This window comes from Humulus lupulus, chromosome 8 (assembly GCF_963169125.1).
Source record: "Humulus lupulus chromosome 8, drHumLupu1.1, whole genome shotgun sequence".
Lineage (NCBI taxonomy): Eukaryota > Viridiplantae > Streptophyta > Magnoliopsida > Rosales > Cannabaceae > Humulus > Humulus lupulus.
Window position 1 is genome coordinate 120,507,990 of NC_084800.1, and position 15,583 is coordinate 120,523,572.

The 15,583-nt window shown below is 32.0% G+C and overlaps 1 protein-coding gene across 1 annotated transcript; it reads left to right on the plus strand.

The window, feature by feature from the left end:
* Positions 1 to 3,637: 3,637 nt before the first annotated feature.
* On the plus strand, positions 3,638 to 10,181 carry LOC133798386 (ARF guanine-nucleotide exchange factor GNOM-like). Its single transcript, XM_062236651.1, has 3 exons — positions 3,638 to 3,819; positions 4,943 to 5,783; positions 6,120 to 10,181. Exons 2-3 carry the CDS (start codon positions 5,055 to 5,057, stop codon positions 9,792 to 9,794), a joined length of 4,404 nt encoding a protein of 1,467 aa, XP_062092635.1. The 5' UTR covers positions 3,638 to 3,819; positions 4,943 to 5,054; the 3' UTR covers positions 9,795 to 10,181.
* The last annotated feature ends 5,402 nt before the right edge of the window (positions 10,182 to 15,583 follow it).

Sequence of the window (15,583 nt, forward strand, 5' to 3'; positions counted from 1 at the left end):
TCTCGGCCCCTATAGCTGCGATATATCAACATACATTGATATATCAAACACGTATTTGCACTTTTTCAGCATATTTTGAATTGATTAAATAGCTTTGAATGAGTCAAAACGTGATCCTAACAGCTGCTGGAAGGTTCTAGAGCTTCTAGATCTTTCTTTTAATTAAACTATTCATAAAAAATACTTAAAAACTTAATAAACATGATTATGACAAATGTCACATTCTTAATAATTATATCTAAACCTTATGTTATAATAATTAATATTTCTAGGACCAACAATACTAATCAAATTTTATGTTATAATTAATATTTCTATACTATAATTTAAATTTATAAAATCCATAACTGTTGCTATGAGTTTCCAACTAAGTCCCGGCTTGAACCAAAACTGCGGAAACTAACATACTACAAACTACTACTACTATCTAGCTAAGTAAAATTATGAGACACTACATCTACGTCTTTTCTTCTACTACTTCTAGTTTATTTGTATCATTTTGTTATAGAGTTGTATTTTCTATTACTATATTCTTCTACCATTTTCTATATTTACATGTATGTATATTTTGTTATAGAGTTATAATCTTATTTAATCAATCTTTATTTATTTGTATTATTTTTGTCTAGAATTGTAATAGTTCATCTATTTTCATCAAGACAACCTATTATTTTCTAAAATTTCTATGTTCTATTCATGTTTGTTAGTAGTAAAGTAATGTATCATAAACTTTTTAGTTTATGTTGCGACTGACACAGTTTTGAGTCACCAAAATTTATGGATTATTTTTTCAAATCCCAGCTACTATTTTTCTTGCTATGTAATTTCAAATGCATAAATGAATTGTTTTATTTTGTACTTTTGTCTTTTTCTGTGGTATTTTTAAAATTTTAATTTTGTTAATTATTGGAACATTGACGTTAATATGGCAATCCCATTAATTATGGGTCAATATTTTATAATGGGTTTATAATTTTTTTAAGGTTTTGTTCTATTATCTGTTTGGATCTTATATTTTGATAAATTATTTTTTGGACCCTATATTTTGTAAAATAGTTCAAATAGAACTACAAACCTGATTTTGATCAAAATTTTCTAAACTGAAATCACAAATAATTCACCAAACTAATAATTCATAACAAAGATAAAATAATTCTGCTTAAAAATTGTGTTGTTATATTCAATTTTTTCTTCATCAAAATTGAGTTTAGGGATCTATTTGTACTATTTTACAAAGTATAGGATCCAAAAATAAATTTTTTAAACTTATGGTCCAATTGGATAATCAGAAAAAATACAAGTTCCGAAAATATATAAACCCTTTTATAATTATATGTTATGGTTGACATGTTTGTATCATTAGTCCAAATATAATTTTGTGTCGCATTATCATTTATTCTTTATTTTTGTTGTATGTCAATAAAAAAATCTCTTTAATTATCGACACAAGTCAACCTTTTAAGTCATAAGGGAACAAGTTCATTTGCCTCTTGATGTTTAATTCAAAACTTCGAGTTTGGGCTTAATGTTCTAGCAACCTTAAATTTTCGCACAAAAAAATTATTATTTTAAATCATATTAGTTGTTTTTCTATTTCACTCAACTATATCATATTTATCATTTTCTTATTTATTTTCCATCATAAAACCAAAACCAACACAAAATTAACTCCTAAGCTAAATAAGAAGAAATTATAGTCATCCAAAACCAAACTATATCAAAGCTAAATAATTAATGAAAATTATAGTCAATTATTGCTCTAAGTAATTAATCAAAGGGAGCAAACATATTTTTTTGAAGAGCTAGCGAGACACTTTTTTTTATACACTATTTATGCATATAATGATATGGTAATTTTTTTAACCACACAATGTATTAAAAGAAGTGAGACCATATGATTTATTATGGGTTGTTAAAAATATTGATATATCATAAGGTACATAAGTAGTGTGTAAAAAGATTATGTCTTAATCATTACTTATTTTTTGAATTAACTATGTTCATGAGCTAAAAATTATAAGTTTGCCAAAAAATATTAGACTATCAACAATAAAAGATGTAGATATTGTGTTATATTTAAAAAAAAAAAAATTAATATGTGACTTTTAGAATTATACTCACGATTATAAAAACTGATAAAAAATCAATATTTCTGATATGTTGATATTTGATATTTGATATTTATTCTTAAAAAAAAAAAAGAAGACCTGTCGTCTTTGAGATGAGCTAAAAATGCAGGGAGGCTACTGTTTACAAAAAAGAATTGAAGAGACTTTATTGGAAAAAGGGAAAGTGAGTAAATTGATGATACTTAAAAAGCAACAACCCCAATTTAGTCCTTCAAAAGTGGGTCCTAGCTTCAGGTCATGTGTCATATTAAGAGAGATGGAGTAATACTTTGGTAACAGGCTCTAATCGGTTATGGAAACCGGTTGACTAAAAGTCTTTGACGTAGCTTTAAAATGTGAGGGCATATGTGTCATTTTATGTCCAAAAATGTGTTTTGTTGAGGGTTGTATGGTAAATCTATTATGAAGTTTGATATATTTACAATAGTAGTTACGTAAACATATGTCTAGGGCTATGTAATTTAAATCTTGTGTTTGCATAACGCAAAACAAGAAGAATGTAATAAAAATTGATATATATTATGATTGTTTTGTGTATGAGTTTTGTATTAATTTTTTTTTTGGACAAGTTTCTTTTGTCATTCTTATTTTTTAATTTTGAGAAGATTGAATTGCCATTAATTAGGTTGGAAAATATAATATAATGTAGAGCCATATAATTGTAGATGGTAGAATGTTTAGTATCAGTAAAGCAAATAAGATTAATAAAAAAACAAATTACTTGCCCTCCACAAAAAAAAATTAAAATGACAAATGAGTTAAACTTATTTAGGACATGATTGGTTCGCGAGTATAAAATTGTATTTATAAAAGTGTGATTATGAATTAAAGATCTTAATTTAATATGTGAAAGCCTATTTATTAAAATATGATTGATTGCATTGTGTGTTAATTTTTTTACAAAACATGTGATTGGTTGATCAAAATTTCAAAACGATTTTCATTTATTAGAAATTTTGTTAGTCAATTTTCATTAAGATTAATTTTCTAATTTAACTACAAATTTTAGTTAATTAAATTCTGTAATGATAAATTAAATTAAATTCATATTTTTTAATAATAATCTCATAAATAGTTGTATTAATAATATAGAACTGTATTAAAAAATTTATATGAGTGAAAATATCCAAAATAAAAAAACTAACAAATATTAGGTTGCTATGGGTCAGTTGGGTATTTTACCAACTTTTGAACAGTAAATGATCATCCAACCATCCATTATGATTAAAAGAGAATCCAATGGTTGACATCAAATAAGAAATTTGGTCCTTCAATTTGAAGTGAGGGATTAAATAAATGCCCTTGTTTTTTAAACAAAACATTTCAGTACAAGAAAATGAAAAATAAAGGAAATAGTAATTATAATCAGTGAAAATAATTTTTAACACTCTAACTGAGCTCAATTAATTTAAAATAATACTCAATTAAATTAAATTAGCTCCATAAAAAGACACGACAACCAGAAAAAGAAAATTACGGCTGAAAAAACCAATATATAAATATATATAATATAATTAGCAGTAATTACGACTAAAGAAAATCTCACCAGAGCTGAGGTGATTTGGTGACTGACTGGTTTCGGCAGCTACCAGAGCCACCCTGGGCGGCTTTACTCGTCCCTTTCTTTATTCTCTGTTTCCTGGTTCGTCTTCTCCAGAGGTTTAGGGTTCCCGGATTTTCTCAATCTCAGGTTTTCTATGCTATTCTCTCTGCAAATTGCATTTTCAGCTGACATTTTTTTTTGGAGTTTAAATTAATCTCCATAAAACTTTTCTGAAGGGTTAAGCCTTGAAGCCTCAGATGCCGCTGTTGGGGGTTTTAGAATTTCTTGTTTTCTTGCATTTTCTTTGTTGGGACTTAGGACCGTGAATAGGAAGATCTGCGCGCAGTGATCTGTTGTTTTGCTGCCTTTATTTTCTTAGCTAGTTGACTACGATCCTTTTTGACTTGGTGTTGAATTGGGTTTACTTTGATGGGCCGGATCTTGTATTTACTTCGTACTACATCTACTTGTGTTTATCTGTTGTGATCAATTCTGTATTTCAATTTTTTCTTGTGAATTCCATGTTGGAAGACTTGGTTATAAGTCTTAGCGTTGATTTCTCAGAAATGCTAACATTACAGTAGACAAATAGTTTTGCTTATGTTTTTACTTCAGGATGCTGGTCTCATGAAATGGAATTCTGTTAGTGGGAGCTATGGAGTTTATATTTAATGCTGATCTAATGTGGTTCTGGTTATGCATTCTAGGCTGGTCAAGTTTGTCGAGATGTCTCCGTTGATAATGAGATTGATATAATATCCAGCTAAAGTTTACTAGACTAATTGGTGCTAATAAGTTGGCCAGTGGCGACAACCGTTTATATGGAGCAATTTAGTTGTGATTTTGGGGTTATCTCAAATGATTACGTGATTGAGTATATGAGTTGTGCGGGATTAATGTGTGGTATCTTAATGAAAAATGAAGTAATTGGTTGCACCTCATCGTTTGTGTGGAAGTGTTTAATTGACTCTGGAGAGACAATGAGGTGGTACTGGTAGTAACTCTGAGATGGTGGTAATGGAGTTGCATTGCTTTTATGCTGGCTCCCAGTTGTGCACGTCCATGTGGATTATACTTGTATTTGCTATATATAAGTATTATTATGGAATATATGATTCTTTATTCTAATTAAATATTGTGGTAGCTTTATAGAGTCCTTTTTTGATATGATACGGAAGGATATGAAGGAGCCTTCTTTAAGTTACATTTCTTACTCCATTAACATTTTAGTATGCAAACTTTCTAATAATATGCCTTGTCATCTCTGTAGATTGTGAAGGAATGATTTGCTTTTGTTTCTACTCTGTCTCTACATAGGCTTCACATAAAAGTCTGTAGCTACAGGTAGAAATTGGGTTCTATCTTAAGAATATTGTTCCAAGATGGGGCGGCTAAAGATGCAGACTGGAATCAAGTCAATTGAAGAAGAACCTGAGGAATGTGATGGCTATTCTATTAAAGCTACTTTAGCATGCATGATTAATTCAGAAGTAGGAGCTGTGTTAGCAGTAATGAGGAGAAATGTAAGGTGGAGTGGGCGTTATATGTCTGGGGATGATCAGCTGGAGCACTCCCTAATTCAGTCTTTGAAGGCATTGCGCAAGAAGATTTTTACATGGCAGAATCACTGGCATACCATTAACCCTTCTGAGTATCTTCAACCATTTCTGGATGTGATTCGATCAGATGAAACTGGTGCTCCAATCACTGGTGTTGCTTTGTCTTCTGTTTACAAGATCTTAACACTCGATGTCATTGATCAAGACACTGTACATGTTGAAGATGCAATGCACTTGCTAGTTGATGCTGTCACTAGTTGCCGATTTGAGGTGACTGATCCTGCCTCAGAAGAGGTAGTTCTAATGAAGATATTGCAAGTTCTTTTGGGTTGTATGAAGAGTAAAGCATCTGTTATGTTGAGTAATCAACATGTTTGTACTATAGTGAATACCTGTTTCCGTATAGTCCACCAAGCAGGATCAAAAGGAGAGTTATTGCAACGTATAGCTCGGCACACCATGCATGAACTTGTTAGGTGTATCTTCTCACACCTTCCTGATGTTGGCAACTCAGAAAGTGCTCTGGTAAATGGAATAAATAATATGAATGAGGTACAGCTGTTTGATGCTTTGTTTTTTTTTTTTTGGTCTTTTGAATATTTCCTTTGTTTGTTCTGCATTAGTTGTTGGGACATGAATGAAGCTAAAGGCAATTTATCGGAGGAAAATAATGTAAAAAACAAAAAGCATATGCAAAGAAAGTATGAATCTCAGCCATATTTATTGGTTTTACCTATTAGAGAGGCCAGCTTATAGGGTAGAGACTGAACATGATGTAAAATAGTAATAATTAATTGTTTATTTCTTCCGTTAATAACAATAACAATAGCAATAATTATAATTATAAAAATAAAAATACTAAACATGAAGTTATTATTTTCTCTGCAGAGCTCTGGGTTGAATAATGAATATGCATTTGGAAGCAGGCAATTGGAGAATGGAAACATGACTTCTGAATACGATGGTCAAGCATTATCTATTAATCTTGCCTCCAATACTTCTGTTGGCGCAGCAGCAGTTGGAATGAATGATGATACAATTGGGACTGGCACTGGAAAGGACACAGTACCATATGACTTAAGTCTGATGACTGAACCATATGGAGTACCCTGCATGGTAGAAATATTCCATTTCTTATGCTCTTTGCTAAATGTTGTTGAGAATGTTGGAATGGGTCCGAGATCAAATACTTTAGCGTTTGATGAAGATGTGCCTCTATTTGCCTTAGGTTTGATTAATTCTGCTATAGAGTTGGGTGGCCCCTCTATTCGTCATCATCCTAGATTGCTGGGTTTGATTCAGGATGAATTATTTCGTAATTTGATGCAGTTTGGCCTGTCAACCAGTCCGCTTATTCTTTCTATGGTATGCAGCATTGTTCTTAATCTGTATCATCATCTGCGTACTGACCTCAAATTACAGCTGGAGGCCTTCTTTTCTTGTGTTATTTTGAGGCTTGCACAAAGCAGATATGGAGCATCTTACCAGCAGCAGGAAGTTGCTATGGAGGCTCTTGTTGACTTCTGTCGACAGAAAACATTTATGGTGGAAATGTATGCTAACTTAGATTGTGACATAACCTGCAGTAATGTCTTTGAAGATCTCGCTAATCTCTTGTCGAAAAGTGCTTTCCCTGTTAATTGTCCCTTGTCATCAATGCACATTCTGGCTTTGGATGGTCTTATTGCTGTTATTCAGGGTATGGCCGAGAGGGTTAGCAATGGATCAGTTGGTTCAGAGTACACCCCAGTTAATCTTGAAGAGTATACCCCATTCTGGATGGTGAAGTGTGATAACTATAGTGATCCTAGTCACTGGGTTCCATTTGTTCGTCGGAGGAAATACATCAAAAGAAGGTTGATGATTGGAGCTGATCACTTTAATAGGGATCCAAAGAAAGGGTTAGAATTCCTCCAAGGAACACATCTTTTGCCTGACAAACTTGATCCTCAAAGTGTGGCATGCTTTTTCAGATATACTGCTGGGTTGGATAAGAATCTAGTTGGGGATTTTCTGGGGAATCATGATGAGTTTTGTGTTCAGGTTCTTCATGAATTTGCTTGGACTTTTGATTTCCAAGACATGAATTTGGATACTGCATTGCGACTGTTTTTAGAAACATTCAGACTGCCTGGAGAGTCACAAAAGATACAAAGAGTCCTAGAGGCATTCTCAGAGAGATATTATGAGCAATCACCTTTGATTCTAGCTAACAAGGACGCTGCTCTCTTGTTATCATATTCACTGATAATGCTTAATACAGATCAGCACAATGTACAGGTGAAGAAAAAAATGACAGAGGAGGATTTTATCCGAAATAATCGGCATATAAATGGAGGCAATGACCTCCCTCGAGACTTCCTAATAGAACTGTACCACTCAATAATCAAGAATGAGATTCGCACAACCCCAGAACAAGGGGCTGGTTTTCCTGAAATGACTCCTAGTCGATGGATTGACCTAATGCACAAATCAAAGAAAACTGCTCCATTCATAGTATCAGACTCCAGAGCCTACCTAGACCATGATATGTTTGCTATAATGTCAGGGCCAACAATTGCTGCGATTTCTGTGGTTTTTGATCATGCAGAACACGAGGAGGTTTACCAAACATGTATTGATGGATTTCTAGCTGTTGCAAAGATTTCAGCGTGCCATCATCTTGAAGATGTCCTTGATGATCTTGTTGTGTCTCTCTGTAAGTTCACAACACTTCTGAACCCATCATCTGTTGAGGAACCTGTACTGGCATTTGGTGATGACACAAAAGCTAGAATGGCAACTGTGACTGTTTTCACTATTGCCAACAGGTATGGTGATTACATTCGCACAGGTTGGAGAAATATCTTGGACTGCATCTTAAGGTTGCACAAGCTTGGCCTTCTCCCAGCCCGTGTGGCCAGTGATGCAGCCGATGAGTCAGAGCTCACTGCTGACACTGGACACGGCAAACCTCTCACGAATTCTCTATCTTCTGCTCATATGCCTCCCATGGGTACTCCTAGAAGATCATCCGGATTGATGGGACGATTTAGTCAACTCTTGTCTCTTGACACAGAGGAGCCAAGGTCGCAACCTACTGAGCAGCAGCTTGCAGCTCATCAGCGCACCCTGCAAACTATTCAAAAGTGCCACATTGACAGCATATTTACTGAGAGTAAGTTTCTGCAAGCTGAATCTCTGTTGCAGCTTGCTCGAGCACTCATCTGGGCTGCAGGGAGACCTCCGAAAGGGAACAGCTCTCCTGAGGATGAGGACACTGCAGTTTTCTGTCTGGAGTTACTAATAGCAATCACCCTGAATAACAGGGACAGGATCGTGCTTCTTTGGCAGGGTGTCTATGATCACATATCCAACATTGTTCAGTCAACAGTCATGCCATGTGCTCTGGTGGAGAAGGCTGTTTTTGGCCTCCTCCGTATTTGTCAGCGTCTTCTTCCTTACAAGGAGAACCTTGCTGATGAACTTTTGCGGTCATTGCAACTTGTATTGAAACTCGATGCTCGGGTTGCAGATGCTTACTGTGAACAAATCACACAAGAAGTTAGTCGCCTAGTAAAAGCAAATGCTTCTCATATCAGATCACAACTAGGGTGGCGCACCATTACATCCCTACTTTCTATCACTGCTCGACATCCAGAAGCCTCAGAGGCTGGATTTGATGCATTATTATTCATTATGTCTGATGGGGTCCACTTGTTGCCAGCCAATTATGTTCTCTGTGTAGATGCATCAAGGCAGTTTGCCGAGTCTCGTGTTGGACAGGCAGAGCGTTCTGTTCGTGCACTGGATTTAATGGCGGGCTCTGTTGATTGCTTAACTCGGTGGGCCTCTGAAGCGAAGGAATCAATGGCAGAGGAGGATGCTATGAGGATGTGTCAGGATATTGGAGAGATGTGGTTGCGGCTCATTCAGGGATTAAGAAAAGTTTGTTTGGATCAGAGAGAAGAGGTTAGAAATCATGCTTTGTTATCATTGCAAAAGTGCTTGACCGGAGTGGATGGGGTACATCTTCCTCACAGTCTCTGGTTACAGTGTTTTGATTTGGTGATCTTCACCATGCTTGATGACTTGCTTGAAATTGCACAAGGTCACTCTCAAAAAGACTATCGTAACATGGAAGGAACACTTATACTTGCCATGAAGCTCTTGCCGAAGGTGTTTCTTCAGTTACTTCCTGATCTATCTCAATTAACAACCTTCTGCAAATTATGGCTGGGTGTTCTCAGCCGAATGGAGAAATATATAAAAGTGAAAGTTAGAGGAAAGAAAAGTGAGAAGCTTCAGGAACTAGTACCTGAGCTGCTTAAGAAGACCTTGATTCTTATGAAGACAAAGGGAGTGCTTGTGCAGAGAAGTGCTTTAGGTGGGGACAGTTTGTGGGAGCTGACATGGTTACATGTAAATAATATTGCCCCATCCTTGCAGTCTGAAGTTTTTCCTGATCAAAGTTTAGAGCAGTCACGCAATGGTGATGCAGCAGGAGATCTAGCATCAGATGAAACAGACCAAGTACCTTCAACCGAAACGCTCCCATCAGAAGTTGCTGCTGGTGGATATTAGCATGTTGTATATTGAGACATCCTACTCGGAGAAGCTTCCAACAGAATAGGTGAGTAGTGTACCTATATGGGCTGTAGAGTAGCGGGAAAAGAGGGGGGGGTGGCGGCGGCGGCGGCGGCGATGATGTCTGAAATGAGTGAGTGGGAGTTTTGTTAGGAGTTTGGTAGACGAAAAGACGTAGAGGAGATGCATTGACTAGTTTTGTTATTCTTTTTGTTTGTTTCTTCGTCTTCACTGCCTGGATAATGAGAGTGTAATCTGAAAATGGATATAGGAGGGTAACTTTTGTGTCTACTTGCTCTCACTTATTCATGGAGTAAAATATAAGTCTAATTCACAATGATATTCTTGAAAATAGTTATTAAGAAGTTGAAAGGTTTACAAGTATCTCTTTTCTAAAATTCTAATAGTTCACAGTCGTATTGCTACGACTTTCATTATTTTGGACCATGAATGAAATACTCACATATGTAATGATAAACCACTACTAGCACTCGTCGAGAAGAAATTTGTGGTTTCCATCATATGCTGGTACCTACTATCCATGGATAGGATCCTTAATAATATGTTCAGGTCTGAATAATTGAGAAGTAGATTAAGTGGGGGTCATGGATAGTTTCCTTGTATAAGTGGGGGTCATGGATAGCTTCCTTTCAATATGTATGCTAATTTGATAGTATTGTATAAATGGGTTTTTTTTTCTTCCTATCAAGTCTAAAATTCAATAGCAATTAGTGAAATAGAGATGAGGTATAATTATTATTACAGGCAATGTGTTTCTCAATTTGTATGGTTGTATATTTATATTGTATATTCATGAATTAACACACGTATAATTACCGTGCACCACTTATTCATTGTACTTAGATTGTAAAAAGGATTCCATTTTAAATGATTCCATTACACAAACTTCAAAGAAAATATGTAATTAATATATATTTTTTCAATTATAAATGTGTAGGCATGTACTGGCATTTGCGTCCTAAAAGATGTTATCCTTACTTGGTTATAGGTTAAGAATAGAAGGCGTTTGCATAAGTCAATAATTATTAGGACCCCTAATAACGAGCGTCGTGGAAAAAACATGGGGATTATAAAATTTTTAATATACTAAATTTAAATCTAAATGATACGATATGACTTTCAAAATATTGTAGTTCATATTCTTTGTTGACAGACTAAGAGGAAATTAATATTTAAATTTAAGGCCAATAAATTATAATTATTTGATAAAAGGAGTGGAAGAAGGAAAGAGATTCAAGGGATCTCTAGACTCTTCTCTAGTTTTAATCACCTTCTTAGACCATCTCCATTGCAAAATGTAAATTTTGTACTAAGTTTAGTACCAAAAAAAAAAAAAAAAGGAATAATTACATCTCACACCGTATTATAAAAAAAAAATTATTTTATACGGTATACTTAATAAATTACAAAAATATGGAAGCCCCAACTATATATATTTATATATATATATATATAGGTTGACCTTTGTTTTAATTTTTTTTTCTTTGAATTCAGCATACGGTTTTCCCAAACCATTTTTTTACCTTTATTTTAATAATAAAAGTAATAATAATTATAGTTACTACCTTCAATAAAATAAAATAAAGTAGATTAATTTATTTTTATTTAAAATAAATGTATTTATTAATATTAAAATTAATATTTATACAATTACTCAAAAAATAAATAAATATTTTATACAAGTTACAATATGTTATTAATTAAAATTAATATTAATAACTATATGTTACAACATACAGTTAAAGATAATCCCAATATTATTACAATATGTCAAATCTCAAGACTCAATGTTAAACCAAAATCATAATATAATCCAAGTTTCAAGTTTTATTACAAAAATATATTTAAAGTTAAAAAATTAGTTTTGTAAATCTTTGTAATAATCATGTTAAATAAATTTATAAATATTTATGTAAATGTGAGTTACAAAAATAAACTTTTTAGTTGTGAAATTAGTTTTGTAAATTGTTGTTACAAAAATGTAAAACTTGTTTAAAAAAAATATTGTATTTCACCACTACATTTAATAAAGTGTTTTATAAATAATGAATATCTTAAATTTGTATTTTTAAGTTGTATAACATAAATTTGATGGTTCATGTAATTTTTGGTACAATATTGTAATAATATAGAAAAATATAATATTTTTATGTATATTTTGTTTATGATTTCTTAACTATAAAATATTTTCGTAAATATTAGTTACAAAAATATATTTCGTAGTTGTAAAACTAGATTTGTAAACTATTGTTACAAAAATAAAAAATTTAGTTACAAATTTGTTTGCAAGTTTTATTTACAAAAAAATAAAAAATAAACTACAATTTTATAACGGATTTTGTAAATATTATTTACAAACACGTAACAGATATTTACAAGTTTGTAACAAATATTTACTAGTTTGTAAACGTTGTTTACAAAAAATTGTATTTTATAGCTTTTATTTATGATTTTGCCACTCCGTATTTACAATTTTGCCATTCCGTGTTTTTATCCAAAAAATTCCGTATTTTTGTAATGCACCGTATTTTTCAGATTTTTTTTTACTTTTAGTGCATTTTTGTAGATTTCCCAAAAAAAAAGAGTTAATGCTTTGGCCCAATATTTACAATTGTGCTTCAATGTATAAGATACAAATTAATACAAAAAAGTCAATAATTCATTTAATATTTATTGAGAATATATAAAAATTAATTTTTTTATTACTTGTTATTATCCAAATAATGTACTCCAAGAAATTTATCATTAAAAAATAAATAAAAAATGATATATGGTTGATCATTAATTGTCAACAACTAAATTATAGTAATTAGTGATAATATAATAAATAAAAAAGTAACATTTATTGATGTGCCAAATTTAGTGCATGCTATATTTTGTGCACACAAAATATATATTACCATGCCATTTGGGCCTAGCTAAGGTAGTTGGGTGTGTGAGTGTGTGGAGAGACTTAATTCCCACTATATCAATATATTTATCTTTATATATTATAAATGTGAGATTTATCATTTTTAGTAATGTTTTCTAATACTGTTAATTTTAATGTTATTTAAATAAGGTAAATAAATTTTAAAAAAATAAAAAATAATAAAACCATGTAAATAAACTAAAAATAAGCCATAATAATTTCTCAGCACATATTTTAAAATTTTATATTAAAATATTTAAATTACTCTATCAATTCTATATGTATTCAAAACTATAACAAAAAAATATTTATTTGCTTAATTTTTTAGTCTTTCCTTTATTAATTGTTTACTTTGTCATTTAACATATTTTGTTTATTCAAATGTATATGTAATAGTGAAATAATACAAAAATATACATATTTTCTTATTTTACTATTTAGTTTCTTTTTTAATGAGAAATTACTTATTTTAATTGTTCTAGCTATTAATTAAATAATATATATATATATTTATATATAACTTTTTGTGGGCTTTAAAAAAATTAAAATTTGATCAAATAAAACTTCTTTTTAAATTCATAGTTTTAATTTAGAATTTGTTTAATATTTATTATATTGAAATTCATAAGTATTTTTTCTAAAAAGAAATTAGAATAAAAATATTAAATTGTAAAACTAGAATGCACCATATCTTTATGTATAAAAATTGTGTCTAACGGATTCTTGGTTTAACGATTTTGTTATTTTAAAACAAATCATAGACAATGTTTTGCTTTAATTTATTTTTAATATATAACATTATTTTCTATTTAAAATTTATATGACAATTAAAACAACATAATAAAAATAATTAACATATTTTCTAAATAAAAACTAAGTAAACGTGCAATGCACGTTGTTTTGACCTAGTATATATATGCACCGTTATTTTAAAAAATAGTGACACTAGTATAATGTTTTAATACATATTTTGTATACACATATCATTACTCAGCATAAATTTTTTTTTTTTAAATACAATTTTTATATAAAAAAAGACCTTCAATTTAAAAAAAATACCATTTGTATATAGTATTTTATAAAAATATCACATTTTATATTGACCCCCACATGTTTAGGTTGCTCCTGTTACTCTCAATTATAAGAGAAGAGTATTCATGTATAGGGTTGTTCATCTAATTCGATTCACACTATTTTGTTTATAGTGCATCCAATCTGCAAGTGTGTATTTCATATTTTAGATCCAATCCAATTTGCATAACAACTCAAATACAATCCAATCCGCAATAGTGCGATTTGAATAGAGTATTTTAGATCAATTACTTTTTTAATATTAAAATAAATATTTTTTCACAAGTTCAAAAATCAATTAAACACCTAAATATCAAAAATAAAAAATTCCTTATAAATTTAAGTCTTCAACAACAAAATAAAGCATGCTCCTTACTTTTAGATTTTACTTTTTTTTTTAATAATTTCATATATTAGTTTTTAAAAAAATATATAGGTATATCGATTCCAAAATTTTAAAATATTAATCTTTTTTATATTTAAATACCTAGTCCACGAGTCACTTGTATTGAGTAAAGTTCGCCGGAATCACAAGCCTTTTAGGGTTTATAGCTTGGGCAGAGAATAGTCTTGCTCCAAGGTAAAGCAGGAGTCCAAAATCGTGACCCATTCATACTTATAAGTGGCATGAGGGTAGCAAAATGAGTCGTTAACCTTAAATGAAAAATGCGTTTTTATTCATTCTCACATTCTGTGGGAATTTCCCGTTACATACTTGGCATCCTACACATGTCACCCGGCTATAAGCCTAATTCGGTGGCCCCCTAGCCTAAAAAGGGGGTGGTCTCCAAAATCCTAACGGAAAGGCGTCTGGGACTGTAACGCCTTGGTTAGCCAAGATCGTCACACTGTGTACTTTAAATAGTGCTTAACTCGTTAAACGAGCCATTAGGCCATAAACGTGCATCTAAGTGTTATTAATGAGACAAGGTTAAAATCTCGGTTAAAAGGAATGGATATATTTTACTAAAAACATTAAACTGTACATGGGATCCCATAAAAGTGTTTACAAAGTTATTTACAATCCAAAATGGTCATTACAGTTCGAAAGTTACAATCCGCCGACCTAAGCGGCAAAAATAGGGTTAAACCCTAGTTCCCCTGAGAAACACCTTGGCCATGATGGTAAAGCGGGCGCATATGTAGACGTCGCCACCTAAGCTCTCCATTTAAGGCTGGGTAAGCTTTTCTTTCCCTTTACTTGCACCACATAGCACCCGTGAGTCAAGACTCAGCAAGAAAACTTAATACGACATGTATACAATATAAATAAATGATCATGAAATCATTATGGGGCTTGCAGCCCTAATCAGATGATGACTGTTAAGTCATTCTGGGGTCCTGTGCCCTGAATAGATGACTAATAAGTCTCTCGGGGGTCTTGTGCCCTAAGCCATGTGACTATAAAGTCACATGAGCCTTTTAGCCCTGGCTCTGAGTAACTAGTCATAGACTAGCCAAGTGCTTTAGTTTTCTTCGACCAATAGGTCGGTCAAGAATTTAATGCTCTTGTTGATTAGATCTAATCATTTTGGCCTGCATTTAATACGCTAATGCCGCTCTTGACTCATAAGTCAATTACATACGACCAACGCTCAATACCATTGCCGATGATGACTGATAAGTTAGAGCTTCACGACCAGTACTAAACACCATTGTCGTTTCTGACTAATAAGTCAGTGCCATTCACAAGTAAGCAACGCTGCTAAGCAATTATAATGCAACCAATGTCCATATATAGAGCACGCACCATGCCTCATCAATAATCATGTATGTCACATAC